The sequence below is a fragment of the Polypterus senegalus genome, chromosome 17, assembly GCF_016835505.1.
Source record: "Polypterus senegalus isolate Bchr_013 chromosome 17, ASM1683550v1, whole genome shotgun sequence".
NCBI lineage: Eukaryota > Metazoa > Chordata > Cladistia > Polypteriformes > Polypteridae > Polypterus > Polypterus senegalus.
This window is the reverse complement of record NC_053170.1, coordinates 49,089,352-49,116,566: the sequence shown is the minus strand read 5'-3', so window position 1 is coordinate 49,116,566 and position 27,215 is coordinate 49,089,352. Positions and strand designations below refer to the sequence as shown.

General features: G+C 36.6%; 1 protein-coding gene across 2 annotated transcripts in view; it reads right to left on the bottom strand.

The window, feature by feature from the left end:
- srrm1 (serine/arginine repetitive matrix 1) overlaps window positions 1-26,828 on the bottom strand; it is a 48,403-nt gene extending 21,575 nt beyond the window's left edge. For both annotated transcript variants that reach the window (XM_039740388.1, XM_039740389.1), the window contains exons 1-8: window positions 26,771-26,828; window positions 19,482-19,571; window positions 13,658-13,780; window positions 11,528-11,698; window positions 9,758-9,867; window positions 7,911-8,129; window positions 3,791-4,003; window positions 2,134-2,253 (exon numbers count right to left, since the gene is read on the bottom strand). In XM_039740388.1, coding sequence (XP_039596322.1) covers window positions 2,134-2,253; window positions 3,791-4,003; window positions 7,911-8,129; window positions 9,758-9,867; window positions 11,528-11,698; window positions 13,658-13,780; window positions 19,482-19,571; window positions 26,771-26,791 — 1,067 coding nt within the window. In that variant the 5' untranslated portion in view covers window positions 26,792-26,828. The remainder of the gene's footprint in view (window positions 1-2,133; window positions 2,254-3,790; window positions 4,004-7,910; window positions 8,130-9,757; window positions 9,868-11,527; window positions 11,699-13,657; window positions 13,781-19,481; window positions 19,572-26,770) is intronic.
- Between the last annotated feature and the right edge of the window lie 387 nt (window positions 26,829-27,215).

Genomic DNA, 27,215 nt, shown 5'->3' with positions numbered 1-27,215 from the left:
TCATGGTGACTCTCACCACTAAAAGACATTTGAAAATCTGACTAATACCTGAAAGCAAACATTTAGGAAGCCCAAGTGAAAAGCGAATGCAAGTGAAAAGTTTATGCCACCTTTATAAAAAAAAGGTATAGATGGATTTCAATCCATTAAAAGGATAAAAAAGAAAACTGGAATTGTGCTGTGCAGAAGTTTGATCATGCATTTTTTTTGACCTGACAACTTCACAAACTTAAATGAATCCCGGTTTTATAGAGCTGAATACTCTATCACATAAGGTGCTGTGCTTACTATCAGCAACTATGGACGTTTGTGAAACAACTGGCTGAAAACTTGCAATACAGCTGACACACATGTAGATTAAATTTCCACTATCAGATACATAATTAAAAAACAAAAATTAAGGATAAATGTTGGAGAAGGCATGATCTGGATGACAAAAATCTCACAAACAGCTTAAAACACTCTTATTCCTAATGTAGAGCACGAACAACACTACAAATGGACTACAGAAAACATTTGCTGATATTAGAATAGTAATCTATAATATAGTGACGATTATACACTTTCCAAATGGAAAGCTTTCCTATAATCACCACAAATATTGTTTTGCTTACTTTAGACAGTAAAAAAAGAAGCATTTTAAGAACAAAAGTTCTTTACACTGATAAAACAAAAATCTTTACTACAACCACAAAAGATCTATTTGGAGAAAAACAGGTGAAGCTTTTGAATAAAACAAAACTGTTTGTGAGGAATACATTGAATTAAGTAACTACTAATGCCAACTTCACATATTCTATAAAGAACTATGCTGAAAGGAGATTTACATAATTTTCTTTCTAAATTGGTTAAATACATTTTAAAAGCAACCTGTACTTCTAGAACAGGAAGGATAAAATGGCTGGCCTTTACGGTGTCTACACTGAAATACAAACAATATACTGTAAGATCTCAGCAATCCAGTACAGTAATCCCTCCTCGATCGCGGGGGTTGCGTTCCAGAACCCCCCGCGATAGATGAAAATCCACGAAGTAGAAACCATATGTTTGTATGGTTATTTTTATATATTTTAAGCCCTTATAAACTCTCCCACACTGTTAACATTATTAGAGCCCTCTAGACATGAAATTACACCCTTTAGTCAAAAGTTTAAACTGTGCTCCATGACAAGACAGAGATGACAGTTCTTTCTCACAATTAAAAGAATGCAAATATATCTTCTCTTCAAAAGAGTGCGCGCATCAGGAGCAGAGAATTTCAGAGAGAGAGAGAGAGAGAGAGAACTCGCTAAGAAAAGCAAACAATCAAAAAATCAATACGTGCTTTTGTGGTTTTAAGTATGCCAAAGCACCGTGATAAAGCGGCATTTTTTAGAGAAGCGTCCATATCCTCTAGGCAAACAGCCCCTGTGCTCACACCCCCTCCGTCAGGCAGAGAGAGTGAGAGAGACATAGAAAAGCAAACAATCAAGCACCGCACGGGAAGCATATTTTATATCATTGAGGAGATTTAGTTAATATGTAATACATGCTCTGATTGGGTAGCTTCTAAGCCATCCGCCAATAGCGTCCCTTGTATGAAATCAACTGGGCAAACAAACTGAGGAAGCATGTACCATAAATTAAAAGACCCATTGTCTGCAGAAATCCACGAACCAGCGAAAAATCCGTGATATATATTTAGATATGCTTACATTTAAAATCTGCGATAGAGCGAAGCTGTGAAAGTCAAAGCGTGAAATAGTGAGGGATTACTGTACATACTAGAAGGGAACAGAGAAGGAATGGGGTTAAAAATTCTAAGGCAAAAACAGATGAGAGTTGTGCTGGGCTAAGGAAATGTTTAAGGAGCTATTCAGTACTAATTGACTAGATGCCTAAACGTTTCTGAAATTCACCATGATTTGCATTTCCCTCTAAATTGTTAAATTCACAAAAGACATAACTGTGCAAAAATGTTTGTACCCTATATAGATTCAAAGGAAAAGTCACCAGTGACTGTGTATTAAAAAAAGTCCCATGTTATTTGTTACATAACCCAAAACAAATAAAGAGTTGTGTTCACACAGATTGTTTCGAATAATGGTGTGACAAATATATTTTATAAAAAGTAATGAAATAACCAAAATTTACCTTCTCACTGGTGACCTACTTCTCCTGTGTCTTGCAGGTGGAGGGACTCTTCTTGGAGGGCTCCGCCTTCGTGGAGAAGGACGTCTTCTAGGACTTGGCCGTCTCCGGAGGGACCATGATCTGAATTAACATAGATAAAATTAGATAAAACATATCAAAAATTAAAAAAAAAACAAAAAAAAACAAAGTAAATCTACCTAAATAATTTTCAAATTCAAAATAGTAAATTTAAAAATGGAATCCTGTTGTGCTAATTTGATATCAAAAATGCAAGCTTTTACCTCAGGAATCACTCCAGATTACTATGACAAGCTAAACTTGTGAAAAACAAAACAGAATTTTATATTGCTGTATATTATATCCTTTCAGGCCACTAAAAAACAATCAAATATACAGTACTGTGCAAAAGTTTTAGGCAGGTGTAAAAAAATGCTGTAAATAAAGAATGCTTTCAAAAAATGAAAGTGTTAATCATTTATTTTCATCAATCAACAAAATGCAGTGAATGAACAAAAGAGAAATCTAAATCAAATCAATATTTGGTGTGACCACCCTTTGCCTTCAAAAGAGCATCAATTCTTCTAGGTACACGTGCACACAGTTTTTGAAGGAACTCGGTAGTTCCAAACATCTTGAAGAACTAACCACAGATCATCTGTGGATGTAGGCTTCCTCACATCCTTGTCTCTTCATGTAATCTCAGACACACTCAATGTTGAGATCAAGGCTCTGTGGGGACCATACCATAACTTCTAGGACTTCTTGTTCTTTACGCTGAAGATAGTTCTTAATGATTTTGGCTGTATTTTTGGGATCATTGTCCTGCTGCAGAATAAAATTTGGGGCCAATCATACGCCTCCCCTGGTGGTACTGCATGATGGATAAGTATCTGCCTGTATTTCTCAGCATTGAGAACACCATTAATCCTGACCAAATCTCCAACTCCATTTGCAGAAATGCAGCCCACAAACGTTCAAGGAACCTCCACCATGCTTCACTGTTGCCTGCAGACACTCATTGTACCGCTTTCCAGCCCTTTGACGAACAAACTGCCTTCTGCTATAGCCAACTTTTTCAAATTTTGACTAATCAATCCATAGTGCCTGCTGCCATTTTTCTGCACCCCAGTTCCACATCGGAGGTATGGCTTTTTGGCTTCAACTCTTCCATGAAGACCACTTCTAGCCAGACTTCTCCGGACAGTAGATAGGTGTACCTGGGTCTCACTGGTTTCTGCCAGTTCTGAGCCGATGGCACTGCTGGACATCATCCGAGTTCGAAGGGTAATAAGCTTGATGCGTCCTTTATCTGCTGCACTAAGTCTCCTTTGCCAACCACTGCATCTACGATCCTCAACGTTGTCCATTTTTTTGTGCTTCTTCAAAAGAGCTTGAACAGCACATCTTGAAACCCCAGTCTGCTTTGAAATCTTTGTCTGGGAGAGACCTTGCTGATGCAGTATAACTACCTTCTGTCTTGTTGCTGTACTCAATCTTGCCATGACATGAAACTGTCTTCATGAAACAGCATTTTTCCCCACACGTCTAAAACTTTTGCACAGTACTGTATATCACCAATATTCAACTGCATACAAGTTTGCAGCAACTTTATATTCTTAAGCACACAGGCCAACAATTTAAAAATCTAAAAATTTACCTGGAACGTGACCTTTGTCGTCGTCTTGTTCGAGAATGTGACCGAGACAATGACCGTGATTTTGAACGTGACCGAGATCTGTGTCGGTTTCGTTCTCTAGTCTCTTTCTCCTTTTCTTTCTGTTTTGGCTTTTCTTCCTTCTTTAAAGGTCTGTCTGGTGAGGCATCTTTTGCTTCCTGAACAGAATCAGGTTTAACTTCTTTCAAAATATCACTGACAAGAAAAAATAAAATGATACATTTTTTTCTGGTGTAAAAAAATGCTTCCCAATTTTACACACATGCCTTCCCCCACATTGCTCAAAAAACACTTTACAAAAATTCAGGTACACACAGAAAATCTTTTAATATACTTTTTATTTTTGAATGAAAAAGATGCTGATCTTGTGCAGTTAAGAATGAGCCTAGAATTATTTCAAAACATGTACCATTTGCTCAAACATCTGACAATCTTCGCATTACAGCTGTCATTATATTGAATTCCTACAAGTTCAATACTTTGAAAAGTACTGACATTAGATATCATTTTCAATACAAGTTTTGGAGAAAAATGTGAGGGACATGCAAAATATTGAAGACTAAATTTCCTTTTAATTAAAAAAAAAAAAAACTAAATAACTAGATCCCTCTTTTAGAGGGTACATGGTGGTCCAGATCTAATTATGCAGATCCAGATCGTCTGGATGACTGATTTATGCGGGGACGATTCCAGTTCAGCGCGAAGATGATTCTTCATATTGTCAATGCGCACATGTCTCGATGGTCCGGGATTTTTTGGGTGATTTTCTATGTAATAATCTTAAGTTATAGTATAATGAAAATTGCATAATTAGATCTGGACCACTCCATAGAATTGATCAGAAGTCTCCAAGATGTTCATACATTCAAAAATACAATAAAAATCCATAAAGAACAGCAGTGTGTAAACTGTTCAAAATTTTTGCATTAGTGAGATTATTCTTGAGGCAGCACACTGGTTCAAAACGCCTCTGAAATTATCACCTATTCCTAAGTCAGTAGAATGCAAGTACAGCAGTCTACCGTAAACATTACTGAGCCTAAAATAGCACTTCTCTCTGCGATTAACACCCAAGATTTTCAAATTCCGATTAACACCCTAACATAGTAGTTTGAGAAACTACTTGAGTAACTGTTTGAGAATAAGGGACTAAATTTCTTTAAATAATTGCCCTTTAAATGTCTTTGTACACAGTACTTGGGTGTTAATAAAAATAAGCATGTTTCTTATTACTGCCATTTTACTATGCTTACATCACATTAGTGCTGGGCGGTAAACCGGTTCATACCGAAAACTGTTTATTTTTGTTATGATATGGATTCTTCTTATACCGCAGCATCGGTTTAAATTGCCTAAATGACGTTCGGAACACAGCACAGCAGGAAACTGTTCAAGTGGGGACCTTTTTTCACTGCTACACCGCTAATCACAGAGGTGTTGCCCGGGGGCTCTCTTTCGCTGCTACACCGCTAAATAGGTAGTGGTAGTGTATGTATTGCGCGTTGAAAATGGACAAACATTCTGAAACGGAAGCTGTAGCTGAAGCTGAACATGACAAAGAAGAGCTTTTGCCAAAAAAAAGGAGTCATGTCCATTGCCTGGAGATACTTTGGTTTTAAAAGGTCGAATGTGGACCATTATGTTCAAATGTGTAAATACTGTTTCTATACTACTGGATAATACTGCAAGCCAAGTTGTACTTGTTTTATTTGTTTTCAATACAGTGTAATGTACCTGGGTACTGTATAATAGTGTGACGACATGTTGACTTTATTCTCGTAATTTGTCATTAAAGTACATCGTAAACTAAACTATCGTAAAATTAATATTTAATTTACTAGATTTTCTCAAACCCAGTCATAAATTAATATAGCACATTAAATGCTTTGTGTTGTGTTTTCTGACCCAGTTGTTAATCACTGCATGCTTATTAAACTAACTTCCTCTACACTAAGAGAAGGCGCAGGCAGCACACACAACACATTCACTTCATGATAACCCTGCTCTCTGAAAATTTAGAATGCTAAAATATATACTTGATATTTTCAGGATGAAATGCATTAAAGCAGGTATTAAAAATGCACGGTATTGTGGCGGTAGTGCTGGTACAAGCAATACGTACACTAGCAGGGTCAAAATAGCATAATAAAATCCCACACCCTACATGACTTTGAATGGAAAATGAAGCACGCCAAGTAAACCCACCAGAAAAACATGCAAATTCAAGGCATGGAACACCCGGGACCCCCTTGCTGCGAGGCAGCAGTGCAACCTCCACGCCACCGTGCCACCACATGATTAGTACATGCTTTAATGCATTTCATCATGAAAATCATATCAAGTATTTATCTTAGCATTCTAAATGTTCAGGGAGCAGGAATATCATGAAACTAATGTATTCTGTGTGCTGCCGGCGCCTCCTCTTAGTGCAAGAGGAAGTCAGTTTAAGAAGCACGTAGTGATTAACATTGCTTGGGGAACACGTAACTGAGAAAATCTAGTTAATTAAATATTCATTTTAAGATGAATTTTAATTTGATGTTCTACTTTAATGACAAATTACGAAAATAAAGTCAACATGTCGACTTTAGCTTCCAACATAAACGGCGAGAACAAAGTAAACATGTCAACTTTATTCTCAACGCTTATGACGAGAATAAAGTCAACATTTTGTCACACTATTACACAGTACCCAGGTACATTACACAATATTGGAAAAAAAAAAAAAACAAACAAAACAAGTATAACTTGGCTTGCAGTAGTATAGAAACAGTATTCACAGATTTGAACATAATGGTCCACATCCAACCTTTTAAAACCAAAGTATCTCCAGGCAACGGACATTACTCCTTTCTTTCGGCAAAAGTTCTTCTGTGTCATCATGTTCAACTTTATCATCTGCTACAGCTTCCATTTCAGAATGTTTTCTGTCCATTTTCATCGCACAATACCTCCAACTACTGCATGTAATCCGTTGCATACATGTTTAGCGGTGTAGCAGTGAAAAAGGGCCCCTGCACAATACCTGCACTAAACGCATGTACTCTGTTGCATGTGTTTGTAGCAGTGTAGCATAGAAAAAGGTCCCCCTTAAACAGTTTCTTGCTGCGCCTTTTTCCAACCATTGTTTAGGCAATTTAAACCGGCGTTGCGGTACAAGAAAAATCCATATCATAACAAAAATAAACTGTTTTCGGTATGAACTGGTCAGCACTACTTCCACTAAGCCATTGAGGGATTGCTTTGAAGACTACTTATATTTTTTAAAATGATGAAAGTGACTGAAATGGTGACAATTAATAGACTCTAGTAATAGTGGAGGGAAAGCTTTATTTGCGGCACATGTGCTTCTAAGCCTACACTCTGCATAGTGCCATGCTTCAAGTTCTCCCATTCGAATGCACAATTTTAGTCTTAATGCTGGTCAAAATAAAGCCATTAACAGTTTATTTACATTTTTCGCTGAATTTATTTAAATTGACAGTTTTTGTTAATTCAAAGTTGCCGATAATAAAATTGTTGCTTTCTAATATATTTTACACGTTTTGATTTTAATTATTTATCATGTATGTATAGACCTATGCAGCATTCTGATAGTAAATGGACAAACAGTCAATGTATTAATAAAGTTTACCTCAAACCTGTATCAATGCTAAGTATCAAATGGCTACATAAATCAAACCAGAGGAGTCTCTCGGAGTTCAACATGATGCCCAAACACACTCCAAACCTTAAATTTGCAAATTTTGAGCTACATAAAATAGAATTCTGACCTTAATGTCTGTATAAAATGTTTACAAATTTGATTTTTTACACTAAACATTTGTCTAATGTTTAAACACCACTACAAAAATGAGTCACTTTTCAGATGCACAAGCTCCATGGACATTTGACTTTGGTCACACTCATTCTACCATAACCTAGAAACCCAACTGGCTCTAGCTTTCCAAACTTAAGTTTTCTCATTGCCAGTTTCCTGTAGCAGTATTTCAGTATGTATTTCTGAAATTCAGCTACCTTCACCATGAGGCTATAGATTAGTGAGAACTTTACACAGAGCTCAATGTGTTATACGAAAGGATATAGTGGTTTAACAAATTACCTTGTAGATGAAGCTTCCTGTATGAGCAAATCTTTTTTCAAGATTGGCAAATGGTCATGCTCAGGTGACAGCTGTAAAGATTTCTTTGTTGGAAGTGGAGGAGGAGATGGTGAAGCACTGGGACTCTTTGTCTTTCGACGTGGAGACCGAGAATGACTACGCTTTCTTTCTCGTCTAAGTGGTGACCTTCTCCTAGGTGAAGGAGAACGTGTTTTTTTCCTAATAAATAAATAAATGAATAAAAATTAATCACACACCATAATGTATACTCTTTTTTTTTTTGTTGTTTTGTTAGGCACTCAAAGAACAGAATACAGACTTAATAAAAAAACTGCTGTAGAAATTGGTTAAGAACAGCAGCTATCACATGCATAAGAATAGTGATTTTGGTACATTTAATATTAAATACACACGGATGGACAAACTATATTCAGTAAGAGAACACTAATATTACTAAAATGAATTTCTAATGGAAGATCAATTAGTATTGGATCTTTTTTTGGCATAAGTTTATTCATACTTTCAAGAAAATCAAACTTTTCTGAGTTTATTACCTTAAAGGATCACTTAAGTATGCCTACTTCTACCTAAATTAAACAGATATACTGCTATCTAATAAAATCAACTAGGATGGCAAATTTCACTGATCATCAACACACTATTAGGGGTATGTGCAAGGTCAGCAAAAAACTGGTCTGCAAAAAACTAACCAATGTCACTGAAAACAGCTGGTAATGAAAACAATCACCAACAAATTTTATTATTAATAATTGCTTAGTTAAGTACTGCATATATCACTTCATTGGCAAAGTATCATTTTGAGATATTGTGAAGGAGAATGCAAGTAGAGTCAAAGACTAAATTTGAAATTTGGAGTAACTTCATCACAACTGATAAGAAATCTACACCTTGCAAGATTTGTAAAAATGAGCAAATTCAGTACAGGTACACAAGCGATGTGGGAGCGCCTGAAAAGCACACATATGAGTAATGGTGGTTCCTCTTTCACTTAACCCTTGGGGATAATTCAGCAGTATTCTCAACTACCCTTTCTTCCATTTCTTCTGGAAAATCTTTATCTAGAAGTGCAGAATGAGTTACCAAAAGTATACAAAACTTGTGCAAAGCATCTCTTTTGAGGACTGTGATGGCTGGTATTTTGATGCTGTACTGTAAACTGGGAGACTCTCTGTTCATCTTGTGGTCTTTGCTGCCATCTAGCAGATAAAATGAAAATGTGCTCTAAACAACTTTTACTGAGGCTTTTCAATAGTTTCATAATGGCTTCTGTCAATTTTGTGTCAAATTTTGATGACACAAGTTTAGAAGAGTAAAACTTGATCTTACAGTTTGCAAAAAGACTTGTTGCAATAGATAAATATTTTTAAGCATACTTTGTACCACTGTGCAACTATCATTTTACTTTAAACCTCCCAATTAATCAAAATTGACCAACTAATTGATCAGTAAAATAATTGCTAGTTGTATCCGTAGAGCGCACAAAAATGAGTTTTAGCTGGGGTGCATAAATTCCAAAAAACTAGGTAATATGAACGTAGTCTCACCATGTACCACATTCCATCTCATAGCCTGATCCACTATAATTTACTTCTAAAGAAAATAATAGCCACAGTAACAGAGTATATTACACAGACTGCCTGCCTACCCACAATGGCAAGTGAAATAATCAATACTTGAGATTACACTTATTGATTCCTTGTTCAATATACTCTCCTGGAAATCTCCCTTTGACTCTTACTCAAAACATGTGTAACACAGTTTACTTATATATTAGCACAAAATAGTGTCCATACAAAAAAAAAAAAAAAAGTACGTTCAAAGTATACCTTCTTGGGCTTTTTGATTTGTCTCTCTCTCTGCTTTCCTTAGTGTCCTTATCTTTTTTATCTTTTTCTTCATCTTGCTTCTTCAAAGAGGCCAGCTTTTCTTGTTCAATCTGCAATGTGGCAAAAAACACACTTTAAAAGGTGGCACTAAATGGCTAACATTTATATTAAAAGGGAACACTACACCCAAGTTTGATAAACAAGTTCAAAAGGGGAAAAAAAAACCCCACACCAGATCAGAAAATACTAAAATTGAGGGCATGCTAATTGGGCATGATAAACTCATGCCCATATCATGCCCAACAAGCATGTAATCCTTTTGCAGCAATTCAACAATTTTTAAATAATGCAAAACATACTAATGCTCCATTCTTAATTATAGCTAGCCCCTTGCCAAAATATAACCTGATCGTACCATTTTATGAAATCCACAAACTCTTTGCATGATTCTGAACAAAGTGCTATCTAGCCAAGTCATGTGGTCAAAGCTAATAATTACAATACATGGAACTGTGGAGCTTTGATCTAAGTATCACTTATTCTGGTTTGTGATGTCAACTGAAATTGGCTACTATTATAAATCAGATTTTTCACTCAAAATGAACTCTCTCAAAAAACACATTTTTCAGTATATGCTTTTCTAAGTTTTTTTTGATTAATTAAGTTGAAGTGTGCCCTTACACTTGAGTACTTTTAATACTTTCAAGTATGTTTTGTTCTACTGCCTGAACTTCAAAGACTGGAATAATGGCTTTTACATTAAAGTGGAGTAATAAACTGTGCATGGAGAGGACTGGCAGATGTACGTTGTCTAAACTTGGGTCGAAAGACGACCCTATGTCAAGTCTTCAGTAAAAAAAAATTGAGAGAAGCTGCTTAATGAAGTCTGACTTTTCTTTTTGTCCTTCAGTTAAAGCTAACACTCCTTGTCCAGATGTAAATGGTGAACAAGCTTGTGTTTAGCATAGCAGCTCACATTCTGAATTAGAAAGAGAATTTGCAATTTTATGCTTAATAGGCTGGTTAAAGAACTAAATTTAACTTGTCAACTTGTTAAGCATGCTAGCCTTGTACGTTTCTTACGAACATTAGAAAAGTGGTTTGTAATTACCAGAAGCATTTTATTGTCTATAATGCCACATTTATCATGGACAGTCTGTGTACGTTTTTTTTTTTTTTTTAAATATTTTCTTAAAACAACTATTAGTATTTATGGTCACTGAACAGTAAGCCGGCAAAACCTAATTTTGTTTAAAAATAGAAAAAAGAAAAAGCAAAACAGGTAACACCTGTGGTCTGTAATTTAATTGTAAAAATCTTAAGGTCAATGCTTTAAAATAGAGCATAAGGCTTCTGTACAACTGGCTGTGCCACAGTGTAGAAAAATGTAAAAGGATAAAAATACATAAATTACAATTCCGAACAACTGCTGTAATATTAAATAGGTTAGTGGTAGTGTCTGCAATTAATATGATGCAAATGTGAAAAAAAAAAAACAAAAAAACTGAGAAGATGGTTACCATCGACAAGACACAATAGTACAAGAGTTTAATAGTTTAATCCTTACACATTTAATCTCTTTAGTCTGAGCCTTTATGCATTTAATGATTTTGGATTATCATAATCTTATGCATAATTAACAATTTATGAGAACACAAAGAATTAAATTTGTAAAATACTGCTGATTGCCTTAGACAAAATAGTCAAAAAAAAAGCCAATCCAAAATTTGGCTATTCTATGGCAAAAGTAAAAAAGCTAAAATTTTGTACCTGTCTCTGTTTGATTTCCTCTTTCTTCTGCTCCAAGAAAGCAGAGGGAATCCCAGCAATGTTTTCTTGTGCACTCAAAAGTAATGGCCACAGCTCTCCCATAAACTCTCGTGCATTCTTCCCATTCAGGAATCCAGTGAGATTAATCTGCATCATTTTACTGTCTGGATTCTGCAACAGATATAAAGGCGAAGAAAAACACAATGCTTAACATACATAAGTAATTAACAGCATACACACAACTCCTATATCTGCCTAAACTTTACCTCTCAAAGAATTCACTGTCACAATAAACTTCAGTATCATTGATTTAAAAAAAGAAAAAAAACAAAAAAAAAAAACCTGACTAGTTGAATCTGTTCCTCTCCTTTAGTAGCAAAACCTTGCTCACCTTATCGGAGTCCAAGTGGCCTATTAACCCTTTGTTGACTTTATATGTAGTGCAGGAGCACTTCTACTTTCATAAGTGTAAACTTTACTTACAAAATGTAAGATTTGCTAAACTGATTAGTCTTAAATCCTTGAGAAGTTTACAGACTTGCTTGGTCGCTGAAACTCTATACATTCTGCTCAATACTCCCAAAACAAAAGGTCTAGCATGCATTAAACTACTGATGGCTACACCAAGACTCTGGCCTAACACCTCATCTTAAATTATCTTGTATGTAAAGTTATTGTGAGCAAAGATTTGTCTTCAAAGGGTTAAGTGGCCAGTAGTTTCACAGCCAATCCCTATAATGTTCTTTGAGGTTTTGTTCATAAAAATTCTTGAAAAGATTTTCTTGCTCAATCAACAAGATCCACATAACAAGCGTATCAACACCACAATTCAAGTACAGAGTCCTGATGTCTTCTCTTTCTCCGTGGAACCTTTGGTTTTGGAATCGCCAAGTCTCCTGCAGAGAGAGATGTTCCCTTGGCTTGCTTCCGACTCCCTACAGCAACTCAACCACCTTGAGTTTAATGTTATATCATTTATCTAAATTGCAAAAGACGAACAAGCAATAATGAGTACACAGCCACAAAAAAAATGTTAATTGCTCTAAATGTTTTTTTCCTTGAAGGTTAAACTTAATAAAAGCATAAGGAGTGCAAAAACTGGCAAATATCAATTTATCCTCAGTCAAGAGTGCTTCTAATAAATAAAAACACATTTCAGAAATTACACTCCTACCCAAGTAATGGTCTGAGTTTAGATGTTTTATTTTTTTCCCTCTTTAAAACTCTTCTAATATGCTACCTGAAATTATATACAGAAAAAAGTGGATCAGGCTTCAAGGCCTATATTTAAAAGAAAATGTGAGTTGTCATACATGAAACATACAGTCACACAGTCTACTACTCCTATTCTAAGACAAATTTGGGGAAAAAAAAAAAATTAAATCTACACATCTGAAAAATCAGTAACAGCTTACGTAGGCATTTTTTTCGGTCCTTTTTTCTTAGAGGGGAATGACTATATTTTAATGTCCAATGCTGTTAGGCCATTATATCCAACAATTGAAATGTAAAGCAGTATCTCTTATTTTTAATGTTACATGAATGAAACATTCAGTTAAATGTACAGCCAACCATTCAGAAAGTGGGTGTACAAAAGGGATACTGCAATATATAAAATTTACATGAATAGTGTTTCTTTCCCTTAAAAAAACAAAAAACAAACAAAAAAAAAAAAAACTACAGAGCAGTGTAAAGATTTGTCCAAGTGCTCTTCACTGGAATTCAGGTCACTTTACACAACTCACCTCCAAACACACACTGCATCATCAAGGGAGTTGGGTCAGAGCGACTTTGGACGCTCACTCTGCTGTGACCTAATTAGGTGATGGTGCTATACTTCAGACGCAAGGAATAACATCCATATTGGTTCAGGCCTTTTAAATCATAAATCACATTATCATTAGAAAACTTCTGTCAAAGGTAATTCATTAAAAATAACAAACACATTTAAATAAACAAGGTTGATTTGCATTTACCTAAGGAGAAAAGAGCTTTTTCTCCAGCAGTATAACACTCAAGAGAGAAGCAATCTGCCATTCTTGATTTATAAAGTACCCTCCCATATCGAAAAAATACTCGTAGCTATACACTAAACATCATATCACTTGAAAAATCTATTTAACATATTACCTTCTCCTCAAGTTGGTTAAAAATAAACTCAATGACAACATCATCTTCAAATCCCAATATTTCTGTAACTCTCTGTGTAATCCATGGCTTGATTACTTCAAGGTTCACCTTTGTCATATCCACCTAAAAGGAATAGTTATTGAACACTTTAGACAAAAAAAATGTAAATTTATCGCATTTAATACACTAAATGGACACCCTACCTGGTACAAAAATTCAGTTTACACAAGAGACTTTAATAACCCAGTTATTAGAAACCCAGGGCAAGTATTTATTCTGGATAAAGAAAGTAGGATATTGGTCTCTGAAAAACTGGGTTAACACAGATTTCTCCACGAATAACCAGTTTATTTGGCCATGTAAATCCTCAAGTAAGTAGACCCTACTTGATGTATATACCAGTATTAGAAAGATGTTGATTCCATTAGCATTTCTATATTGTATTACAGAAAAAGGTATTACAGTGTTACTTGAACAGATGTAGCTTTAAAAAAGCCACAGAATGTGATCTGTTTTTGCCACTGTATCTAAAGATAGAGTAAAAACATTTCACTGATATTGGTATCAAAATACAAACATTCACGTATCGTAACAGCCCTCGTAAGTAGTTCTAACTGACCATTCTTTAAAAAAGCGTGGGTATTATCCTGTACTAGCAAAATACCCGTGCTTCGCAGCAGCGAAGTACTGCCTTAAAATTTTAATTAAGAAGAAAATTAAACCTTTTTAAACTGGAAAATATACCAATAATTATTTGTTAAGGATCTCTTTGTATACCACATTGTGAGTTTGGCCCTCCGGTAGTAATATGACCAAGCTGTGCGCTGAGCTTACTTTTGAGCATGCAACGTACAGATGGCCATGTGAACAGTAATCTTGTTTCAAATCTCACAGCTTGGATTGCTGCTGTCATAATCGGTTTGAGTTTCATGGTTTGTTTCAATTACGACAGTATTTGCAGGACTTGTGTTGAAGTGACATTCGGCATCTGTCAAGCGTTGTAAGCATACAACCGGTTTCATCGTTAACTTCACATCCAGCTTTTGAGAGTTTAAAATATTCATAAACATCAAAGTGTCTACTACTGAAACCGTCACCTGTGAGTCTAAGAGGCACTGGCAGTTGTCGAAAGGTGTAAAATATTTGGCCATTTCGGTACACTTGAAAGCGACAACCGAACAATTCAGCGGCAGCCATCAACTCACATGCAGAACCATAGGTTAAGGGCATAAGCATTTCACTCTTCTAGTGCTCCTGTGTAGTATAATTATCTCCAGTACCATCATCAGCCCACACCTTGAACCTGTCCCAGTCATTCAATACACAATATATGTGGCCGTGTAATATGTAACACAGAGAATGGAAAAGGTAGGTGCCATCTCCGGGCATGGAAACCACTCGGTAAGTGACAGTTCTTTGATCAATGGCGATCACCTCGATAGACATGTTAATGGGGGTACGGTTGGAATGATAAAGGAAATGGGTACCTGAACAATGTAAAATAAGTCTAAAATACCTAAACAATAACTATAATTGTAATAAACGAACAATAAAACAGTGGAGAAGCCGTGGATTAAATAAAAAGGCTGTAGTTATCAGCAGGGAGACGTGAATTCCCGTGGCGAAGCAAGGAAGGGAATGTAGAGACCGGAGCGACGGATGGCCTTACAGTGGAGGAAATAATTATTTGACCCCTCACTGATTTTGTAAGTTTGTCCAATGACAAAGAAATGAAGTCTCAGAACAGTATCATTTCAATGGTAGGTTTATTTCAACAGTGGCAGATTGCACATCAAAAGGAAAATCGAAAAAATAACTTTAAATAAAAGATAGAAATTGATTTGCATTTCATTGAGGGAAATAAGTTTTGAACCCCTACCAACCACTAAGAGTTCTGGCTCCCACAGAGTGGTTAGACACTTCTACTCAATTAGTCACCCTCATTAAGGACACCTGTCTTAACTAGTCACCTGTCCACAGAATCAATCAATCAAGCAGACTCCACACTCTACAACATGGGAAAGACCAAAGAGCTGTCCAAGGATGTCAGAGACAAAATTGTAGACCTGCACAAGGCTGGAATGGGCTACAAAACCATTAGCAAGAAGCTGGGAGAGAAGGTGACAACTGTTGGTGCAATTGTTCGAAAATGGAAGGAGCACAAAATGACCATCAATCGACCTCGCTCTGGGGCTCCACGCAAGATCTCACCTCGTGGGGTGTCAATGGTTCTGAGAAAGGTGAAAAAGAATCCTAGAACTACACGGGAGGAGTTAGTTAATGACCTCAAATTAGCAGGGACCACAGTCACCAAGAAAACAATTGGAAACACATTACACGCAATGGATTAAAATCCTGCAGGGCTCGCAAGGTCCCCCTGCTCAAGAAGGCACATGTGCAGGCCCGTCTGAAGTTTGCCAATGAACACCTGAATGATTCAGAGAGTGACTGGGAGAAGGTGCTGTGGTCTGATGAGACCAAAATAGAGCTCTTTGGCATTAACTCAACTCGCTGTGTTTGGAGGAAGAAAAATGCTGCCTATGACCCCAAAACACCGTCCCCACCGTCAAGCATGGGGTGGAAACATTTTGCTTTGGGGGTGTTTTTCTGCTAAGGGCACAGGACAACTTAATCGCATTAACGGGAAAATGGACGGAGCCATGTATCGTGAAATCCTGAGCGACAATCTCCTTCCCTCTGCCAGGAAACTGAAAATGGGTCGTGGATGGGTGTTCCAGCACGACAATGACCCAAAACATACAGCAAAGGCAACAAAGGAGTGGCTCAAGAAGAAGCACATTAAGGTCATGGAGTGGCCTAGTCAGTCTCCGGACCTTAATCCAATAGAAAACCTATGGAGGGAGCTCAAGCTCAGAGTAGCACAGAGACAGCCTCGAAACCTTAGGGATTTAGAGATGATCTGCAAAGAGGAGTGGACCAACATTCCTCCTAAAATGTGCAAACTTGGTCATCAATTACAAGAAACGTTTGACCTCTGTGCTTGCAAACAAGGGTTTTTCCACTAAGTATTAAGTCTTTTTTTGTTAGAGGGTTCAAAAACTTATTTCCCTCAATGAAATGCAAATCAATTTCTATCTTTTGTTTAAAGTTATTTTTTCGATTTTCCTTTTGATGTGCAATCTGCCACTGTTGAAATAAACCTACCATTGAAATGATACTGTTCTGAGACTTTTCATTTCTTTGTCATTGGACAAACTTACAAAATCAGTGAGGGGTCAAATAATTATTTCCTCCACTGTATATAGGCAGGCAGCCAACAATGTGGGAGGCATTGGGATGGGGGATCCAACGCCACCTCACACGGTGACCGAGCTGCAGGCTATGGATGTATATAAGTACGTAAGTAGGATTCAGTTAGCGTTGGGAACCCGCGTACCAAATTTCTTGAAGATGGGCCCATAAGTAAAGACCGTTGAAAAGTTCAATACGGCGGCCAACAGTGGCATCACACCACCGAAATAAGTACGTACATTGGTTTCGGTTAGCGCAGGGAATCCATCTACCAAATTTCGTGAAGATGGGGCCGTAAATAAAGTTCAACATGGCGGATGTTGTCGACCGTTACGTGTAGAATTTCGAAATGAAACCTGCTTAACTTTTGTAAGTAAGCTGTAAGGAATAAGCCTGCCAAATTTCAGCATTCTACCTACACGGGAAGTTGAAGAATTAGTGATGAGTGAGTGAGTGAGTCAGTGAGGGCTTTGCCTTTTATTAGTATAGATTATTCAGAGCATGCCAGGTAATAAAATTTCTCTTTGCCTGCTTGTACTTCTCAGAACACAACAAACACCTATTGTTTTGAGATGCTCACATACTAAAGAATTGAAATCCTTTCCAAAATGACAAAAAAAAAAAAACTGACTTGCAACTAAGTAGAAGGAAAAAAAAAAAAACAACACACACAACTGGGCAACTTGAGTAGCATAACTAGACATTGGTGTGTGTGTAGTCCAGCTTAATGAAAGCAGATATTCCAGTGAGCTGGATTATGAAGGCAGAAAGGTGTTTCCAAGAATATCCCTCTACAGCAGAAGACTGCAAGATTTATACAGAGAGAGCAGAGAATCAGTAGCATAGATTAACACATTTTTACAGACCATTATTAAGGTCAGCAAGGTTATGTCAAGATGGCCACATTCATACCTCGACAGCAATGGTGTTCAAGGAAGGTAAAATTAAAAGTGGCGAAAACACTAAACAAACTTACCCAGCCTCCACATCAAGCTGCAAATGACCAGGGAATCCTACGTCAGATGCCCATCTTTGGTCACAAACCGACAATATAATTGCATAAATTTTTTTCCATTATGAAATTCACGACACATTTTCTGCTAACGAATGCTTTTTCATGTAGCATAAATTGAGTATTGAGGATATGAACAAAAATAAAGCCCCATAAAAAAAATAGGCATTGAATAGCAAAACACCTATATCACAACATACCTTGCACAGTTTAACTGTCTGCAAGTAAAAGGGCCAGTAGATTTTTCTTGGGATACTTAATTTCTAACACAAGTTACAGGATGATTCATGAGCTATTTAGCATGCAAACAAACCTACATACATATATACATGTCCATGAAATACAAGGAGAAGCAATTCTAGGCATGCAAAAAAACGGTCAATTCTTTTATGTATAGGTGTAAATGTAGTCTTCTGGACAAACAATAGAGAAGTCCTTATCTTCAATCAACAGCTATGTTGCAAAAGGGAAATGAAGGAAACAATTTAATTGTGTTGTGCAAATGTAATACAGTCCACACCTCAAAACATGCAATTTGTACAACAACAACATTTATTTATATGGCACATTTTCAAACAAACAGTAGCTCGTACAGCAAAGAATGGTGATGGAAGCATTACCCTATTAGACTTTTCATTAGTAGGAACTGGGCATTTGTTTGCAACTGAAAAATGGCCAGAGTTTTAATAATAACAAAACAAAAAAAAAATCCTAAAGCATAGGTCAAAAAAAAAAACACCACAAACAAAAAAAAAAACACTCAGCAGATCAAGAAACCACACAAGGTCAAAGAGAACATCAGAGCTGCTCAAGGACAAAAAGGTGAATGATTTACAATGGCCCAGGCAAAGCAATACTTTCAACTCTGATCAAAAAAAAATCAGTACACAAGAATGATCTGATTAATGTGTTGCTGCAAATTTGACTTGCACAAATGAACCAATCAGGACTGAGACTGATGTCATACACGAATATGGAAGTGTCAGTGTTTTGAAATAAGCATAACACAGAAATATCAGTGTAGGATGTGTTATTCAAGAAAATTAAAGAAAGGTTAAGGAACTGAATAACTGAAAGACAAGGTAAATGTTAACCTAAGGATTGCAAGGGTTTCTTCTTCGCTGGTAAATAAGCAGTTTTAAACTGAAAATTGGCAGATAACAACCAACAGACACAGATTAATTTATTTCTTCAGATACTACAAACCTAACATGGCTAATGTTTCCTTGAACAAACCAGTAATTTGGAAGCAATCAAAAAAGCTAAAAGGTAACAGAGCAGAATTGCTCAACTAATTTTAAAGTTCATGGTCTGTTATTACCTTTCATGGTGGCCATAGTCAAGGCAGAGGAACAGAATGCTTGAACAGCTATTTATACCATTCCAAGTTTCACTTTTAAACCAAACTTAATTTTTATCATTATATCCTCCTAACCTCACACAAATCTGTAGTCTTGTAGTCTCTCAGAGTTCAATTATTGGTAGGCATTTATCCTTTTTTTTGTATAAAGAAAACAAACCTCATGTGGGGGTCTAATTCTGAGAAAAAAAGTTACAAACCTTCTTTTCCAGGCATTCTGCAAACTTCAGCTGCTTTAACAATTTCTTCTGTTTGTTGCTAAAGCGATTGTCTTGTTCTGCGCTTGTACCCTAATAAAAAGGATTTAGAAAAGAAAAATCACTAAAACAACAGTAATCACACTTCTAATATAAATTAGCACACAAGTCAATGATTAAAAATAAAAAGCAAAAAAAATCTACATTTCTGTATATTTACACTGTGACTTCAAATACTGCTACAGATCTGTGTGCAAGATACAAGGCGCCTCATGTATAAATGGTGCGTATGCACAAAAATGTTGCGTACGCCCGTTTATGCTCACATCACGATGTATAAAAACTTGGCGTAAAGCCATACACATTTTCACGCCGGCTCAAACCCTTGCATCCACAAGTTGTCCGCTCAGTTTTGCAAACTTGTAGTACCCAGTGTCAAAGCAGTGCTCCAGTGCCTCTTCCTGTGTGGTTTCCCTTTCTTTTTTAAAGCCACATCCCTGATGCAGCTTTATCAAATACACTGAAATTAACCTCATATCGATTTTTAGTTCAAGGTATCTGATTATAACCAACCTATAACCATATAATGGTGCACAGAATTGCCAAACTATTCCAAATACCATAGCCACTCTAACGTAAGCGTACACCACTCAGAGTATTTTAACCCACTGTACTGGAGTGTAAAATCACATCTGTACAGCAGCTGATCAGAAAGCTCTAGGGCAGATTGTGTCAAGAGCGCAGAGAAATATCGAGATACAGGTTCTAGCACATGCTACCTCAGCCATGGGCACAGTCTATTTGAACCTCTCCCACTCAGCAAACTCTTCAGAGCCTTTCCTGAACTGACCTTGCAGTTCAGAAACAGTTTTATCCCAAGAGCTATAAACGCACTCAATCAGTCCAGTAAGTGCTTTCAGAAGAACTGTTTGTACTTAAGTACAATTACCTCACTGTAAACTAGCACTACAGATGTAATATTGCACAACCTGAGCCATTGATGCTTTCATATTGCATATTTTTATCTTATTATTGTTATTTTACCATTTTATAGAAAAATAAGTTTATGGAGGATTTGCATATTGAATCTCATTGAACCACACAACAATAAAGGAATTCAATTCAACAGAAGACAGCTCGTATTTACAAATGATGAAGACTGGCTTCTAAGTTGATATAGAATTCCAGGTGCTCTCTCTCTCTATATATATCAGTAACGGCGTACTGCATAATGTGCAGTGAATACACTTGATGTGAGCATTCCTAGTTTTCACTCTCTTTCTCCGTTTAGCATTCGTTTGCTCAGAGGTTGATTCCTAAGCAGCTCTTCTTTTCTCCACCCCAGCGCCCCGCTGCTTCTTTTTCATTGGCATCTTTTCACGTTAAACTAAGTTAATTTTTGTGTTGCAATTACTTAGTATGTTTTCTTTAATTTTTCACTTAAGCTGGCACTTAAATCTTCAATCTGCCTCAAGAATGATTAGCGAAGGTGGTAGGGAATGAGAACGGTGCCTATACGCAAAGCCTCCCTGTCGAGAGTTGATTCTACAATTAAATTAAATAAAAAGAGTAATAAAAATCATCACCCCGAAAGCGGATAGTAGACATCACATAATATATGCGTACAAAATTTCAAGTCAATAGGTAAAACGGTTTGCGAGCTACAGGTAATTTAAAATCCTGGACAGACAAATGAACAGCCATGGTAGAGTATTATATAGGAAGATATAGACATAGGTATATATTTACTACATTACACAGATACATTTTTAACTTCAATTGTATTGTTAATGATTACATATGCGAGGACTCGGTGGCACTGCAGCAACGATGAGCGGACGCCCCGCTCTGGGGTTATTCCTTCCTCACGCTGTACGCGACTCTGGATGGTTAGAATAATTAAAGATGTACTATGACGATACTTCAATGTTCCTTAAAACTTTTGAAGAACTGCATTCTAAGCTTACAGATGGCTGACATTTACTAAAAAGCTGATTGTGTGGCGATTGCTTATTTGAAAAAGGAAAAGGACGGACATGAATAGGGGTGAGTACATTTGAAAGAGCGAGTACTGCTGCAATAAATTATTTTGAGAGTCGCGCACAGCACAGCAAGCATCTTGTGGTAGGCATGGACACTCTGGAAGGGGTGCCAGGTCGTCTCTATCACTTTGCTTCAATGTTTTATAGATGCTTTAATTTTTATCATCATGAAAATATCAAGTATGCATCTTAGAATTTAAATTGCTCAGAGAGCTGTAATATCATGAATGTAATGTATTCTGTGTCCTGTCGGCGTAAGAGAAAGCCTGTTTAAGAAGCACATAGTGATTCACATACATAAGAGTACACAGAACATACAGAATACGAACCATTTAATGTGCTACTTTAGCTACAATGGGATTTGATGAAATATTAAAGGATTAAGATGTTTAATCAGTTTATTTTGTCATTAAAGTAGAACGTCAAAGTGGAAGTTTCAACCTCCCCCATTGTGTCCTAGTTTTTTTCTTTTCTCTGTACCCTAATATGCTTCCATATGACACCCACATGGTTTGACTCGCCTTTTCACAGCGACTTTGATATCTGACCACTTCTTGTTTATTTCGGGCACTGTGCGACTTTCTGAACTTTCAAGTTTCTCCACCAATCTGTCACTTGATCAACTTCCTTTTGTTGTTTATATTGCTGCTTAACGAAATAGCACTTTTTTCCTGCCTCTACTTGGTATTCCCTGAAATTCTACCTCCCCGTACTTTTGCCGTTGTTTTTTCGCCAAACACAAAACATAAGTGGCTATTTATATTGATTTGCAGATTCAAAGAGGTGTAATTCTGGGAAGAGTCGGACTGGGGAGGCAGGCATGTGCATGAGTGTTACTTTTAACGCTGACCGAGATTTATGGAGTGGAAGAACATGGAAAATGGTGTATGCACAGATTTAGGCATCTGGATTTTTCTGTACATACACAAAATTCCGCTTTTGTCCGTACGCCAAGTTTTAGTGTGAATTCTACACATGGCATTATGCATGAGGCCCCAGAAATTTAACTGAACAATGGGGCACAAAAAGATCTTAAACTCAGCAGACACCACACTACTATTTTCGTGTTACCAATATAGTTCTAACATATCTAAGACTATTCACAAATAGCAACTATCATCAGTCTGGGAATGCCACAACATAACTAACTGACAGTATGCTATATAATCACCATTTGCATTTGCACTAAGATACTACAGAGTACAAGGTGCTTGAAAACTACCATTTACTTCAGGAACCAAAATTAACAAAATGCTGATACCGTAACCATTTGGGGTTTTCATTGGTTTTTCAGTAGTGATATAGCACGCAACCCTAGTGCATGCACACACAGTCATGCTTGTTCATTTAGAGCAAAAGTAAAAATAAATAATCTATAACTGAATCCCTATTATCAGTGGGGTAAACTTGACACAGAAAGTGACCATAGCAGGTTTCAAACCCAGTCTGCTGCACCAACCACCATACTGCTCCTTGTTTTATTGAACTTTCTACAAAATATGCCACATTAACATACTCAGTTAAAATTGTAAATATCACACTGAGCAAATGATCATGGTGACTTCCGTAGATGTGCTTCATATATACAGTAGTCAGTGCAGCTAATCCAAACTGAATTGCAGTTGGAAAGAGTTTACACAACTGCTTGTCGAATCAGCTGATGCTGGGATGTTGCTTTTTTGAAAGGGAAAACCTTCCACTGTAATTCAGATTGGATTACCTGTGTAAAATGCATAGGTGCATGAAATTCTGGCTCTGATCTAAACAGAATTTTGACATTTTGACTAATTAAGCGAAAGCACTCTTACCCTTTTCAGGCATCTGTTACAGTCCACCTATCACAGATAGGCGTTCACCAAATACCATAATCAAATGGTCTGTGTGAGAAAGGAAGAGTTTTACTGAATAACACCCCCAACAAGTGTTCTGTGTAAAATGTTTTGTCCAATCCTTCCATTCCCTTCCTAAATTAGAAAGACAGTGATTTTCTAGAATTGTTCTAAGTTAGGTCAACTGTATTGCAAAGAACACCTGTTTGTGACAACAGTAATGAACAAAGCCTCTTTGAAAGTTTAATAATGTAGGTTTAAGAAATTAAAACTGGTCTAATGTAATTGTGTTTACTGGTATAGTCAGCCCTATTTATCTCTGCTTTTATATTTAATGTGAAAATAATTTGTCAAACAAATGAAATGTTTCATTTCACCAATATATAGAGGTGTCACTGAAAATGTAGGCCTAAACAATTTTGGATGAGTTGCTGTATCCTGCTACACACTCAATTTTTAACACAAGTTTGTAATGAATGGCAAGGTAATGGGGCAGGGATCACCAACCTTTTTGAAACAGCTACTTCAAGGGTACCAAGTAATATGAAGGGCTACTTGTTTTATACAAACTTCCTGAATAAAAAATTTCACAGTTCAGCTTTAATGATATTAATAGACTGGAAATTTTCCCTTACTTTTCGACCATGATTTTCTTTATTTTTAGGGGTTAAAAACTGTGTCTAGCTCCTCATCGTAGCTGCGCCCATGAGCTTGTCTCAGCGAACAGTGAGATGGAGGTTTGTCTTTGCGCACAATATTGAACTTTGACCGCACATTATCCCTCAATCTCCAACAATTCAAGTGTTATTGATTCAAAAAGAGCAGCAAAACAATTAAATGCAAACTTTAGATGGAGCTCCATGGTGTCTAGTGCTATTTTTAGAACACGCCCTATGGACAACTCACATGGTCCCTGCGGGTGACCAGGTGCCCACGGGCACGGTGTTGGCTACCTCTGTAATAAGGTATACTTTTCCAGACTTGATACTCTGGCAAAGATGCTTTCGTGAATATGACTGCCACATCTACTTTATCAGAAGCTGTGTTTTCAGCTGCTGGAAATGCAATAACAAACAAGACAGGCATGCTGTGATTTTATGGTCATGCTAAGCTACTACCAAATCTTTTCCTGTACTATATACAAACAACTATGTAAATTTTATTTTTGAACAGCTAAGAGTGTGACTATCACACAAAGTATCTCTTCGATCAGAACTGCTCCCCAACTTAATACTTCATGTAGTTACTACAATTTGAATTTCGAAATAGATGCATTGCAATTTTGATTTATAGTTCCTTACAATGTTAGGCAACAGAGCTGCGAAAAGAATGGATGTACACCGACGACCGTTGTCTTTTCAAAGTTATAAAGCTTAGATCTAACAGAACAAAAGAGCCTATTTTGCAGGAAGATAGATATTTAAGGAGGGGTGTGCCATCAACACAAATTAAATTTGTGACTTCATTAATATCTTTTGTTAATTTTTTTTTTTGTTAATATAGATAGCTATCATTGTACTTTATGGGAAACACACCACAATGCAATTTTTTTACAGACACTTAAGTGATAACTCAATGAAAAGCTCAACTCCATGACAATATTATGCAAAACAAAATAACTTTTTATGCACAATTTAACCAATGCGTGCTTGCCATGTTAGTTTACAGGACTGATTTTATCATGAAGAACGGACTACTGGCACTAAACGAGCCATATACTGAAACAAATGTGTATGTGCCAGTCATTTCTACGTATTATAACACCCATTTACAGATGCTGAAAAATTTTTTTTTTTTTTTTTAAACTAAGGGGGAGAGCCAGGCAGCTTAAGCCCAAAAATGTGGCCAAGCGAACGTTCTTCAACAGTAGAACTGAGCACAAATAAGACTAAGTTCTTATTGCCATTCCTAATCAATCAATCATTAAAATTTATTGTTAATGATGTCTTGAAGTTTAAAAATGTAGCGGTTTGCCTTTTTCTGCTTTAACATACGTAGTTTAAAATACCTTTAAATATTTCAATAAAAAAATCACATTAATATACTTGAACAAGTTGGTATAAATCAGATAAACATACTACTATATAAAACTGTATAAAGAGCAATAAACACTGGCAGTCCAAAAATTAGCTAGCAACCTCATCTTTAATGAGAATATCACTGCACCTAATTAAGAAATAAATACCAAAGGACTTTGCCTCTACAACAAGACAATTGCGGGCAGCTTTGTGATCTTTTTGCGCATAATAAATTGTTAAACGTTTCCACTTTTGATGCGTTTAAACAAACATTCTAGTAAAACAATACGCCACAACTGCAAATATAATGGTTTATTTTACAATTTTAATATTAAAGTAGTAGTATATCAAACTTCTTGAAGGTTGATTAAAATCTGTTACCAGGGCCGAAAAAAAAAGTTTGCGAGTGAATTGGCACCTTCAACGCTTTGTCATAGAAACGTGTAGCAAAATGAAAGTTGCAAACTTAAGGCGGAGTTTCAGGACATGCAAACGCATGCAACACATTTAACTTTAATGGTATCTACTCTGATCTGGAAATTTCATACATTAAATCATTCTCCAAACCGAAAGAAAACTAGCAGTAAGAGATCAGGCTGAATGGAAATTTGACGATATGCTTTAAGGATATCTACATAGACGCCGAGTCCTGAATCGCCGTTAACGCCAATTGTTAATTTTGTCATTTTTTGACTACCTTAACCATGCTGCCACGGACCGTCTTTTATACAGTGCACAACACATAGAACTAAATTAAAATGAAACTATGTGAAAAGATGGCTACCGAATGAATTCTACTAAGTCGAGCCGAGTCGAGATTAAGTGTATATTGAACGTAGCATGTGGGAGGCTGCTATCGCAACCAATTACTAAATGTATGTATTCTTCCCCTTTGCACATCGTGTAAGAAAGTCTTAAACAACAAACAAATACAACGACGAGTACTGGTTGTATAATGTTTTATAGTAAAGATGTAAACGCTAACGCGCGCTGGTGAACCGGCAGGATGAACACATGAGCTCAAGCATGCAGGCCCAAAACGTGAGATGACCCTCGATTATTAACAACGAAATAAAACCGTGACACAGAATCTGAACAGATGTGTCTATAATAAAGACAATATAACACCACTATATAAAAGGTGAACAAGTTTTCCGAAAGAAATATTTAACTCGCTAAATGCGTCTTAATTCGCCTTCGCCATTTTTTTATCCCCAGACTGCTGCAGGATTTCGCGCAACTTCACACACAAGCATTCGCCTTCTAAAATCAGTTTAACATTTCTACCACAACTCAAGAAAAAATAAATTTTCCTCGTAGTCAGATTCAACTGGAGAATCTACACTAATAAGGAGTCTTCTCATCATGCTTTTAAATATAATTATAAATAAACAAGTACTTACGCGGAAGAATCCCGCGTCCATCTTCCACCGCTCTACGAAAAGTGCCCACGAACCCACAATGCACTGCGGCAACGTAGAGACGCTTGCCGGCTAAAATATAAATAACGCAAGAGGGCGCCATGTGTCGTCGTCCAGATAACAGGAGACCTCTTGGTCGTTTGACGCTCTGGATTACGGCAGCGCGGAAAACGAGAAGTTAGAATCAATGCATCAAGTGTAATCGAACGGAGAGTATACGTTTGGGAAGTAAATGGTTTTCTTATAATTGTAATATCTGTAGATTTTGAAGTAAAAATGAAAGTAATTTATGTGATTTTTTTCTTTAAGAATCTTTACGCGTTTGTAGTTTAACAGGTATTATCTATACACCTATTGATTTAGGTGCTGGAAGGTACTTTAAAGAGGGGGTGTACTGTAAACAAATTTTAAATTTGTGACTTCATTA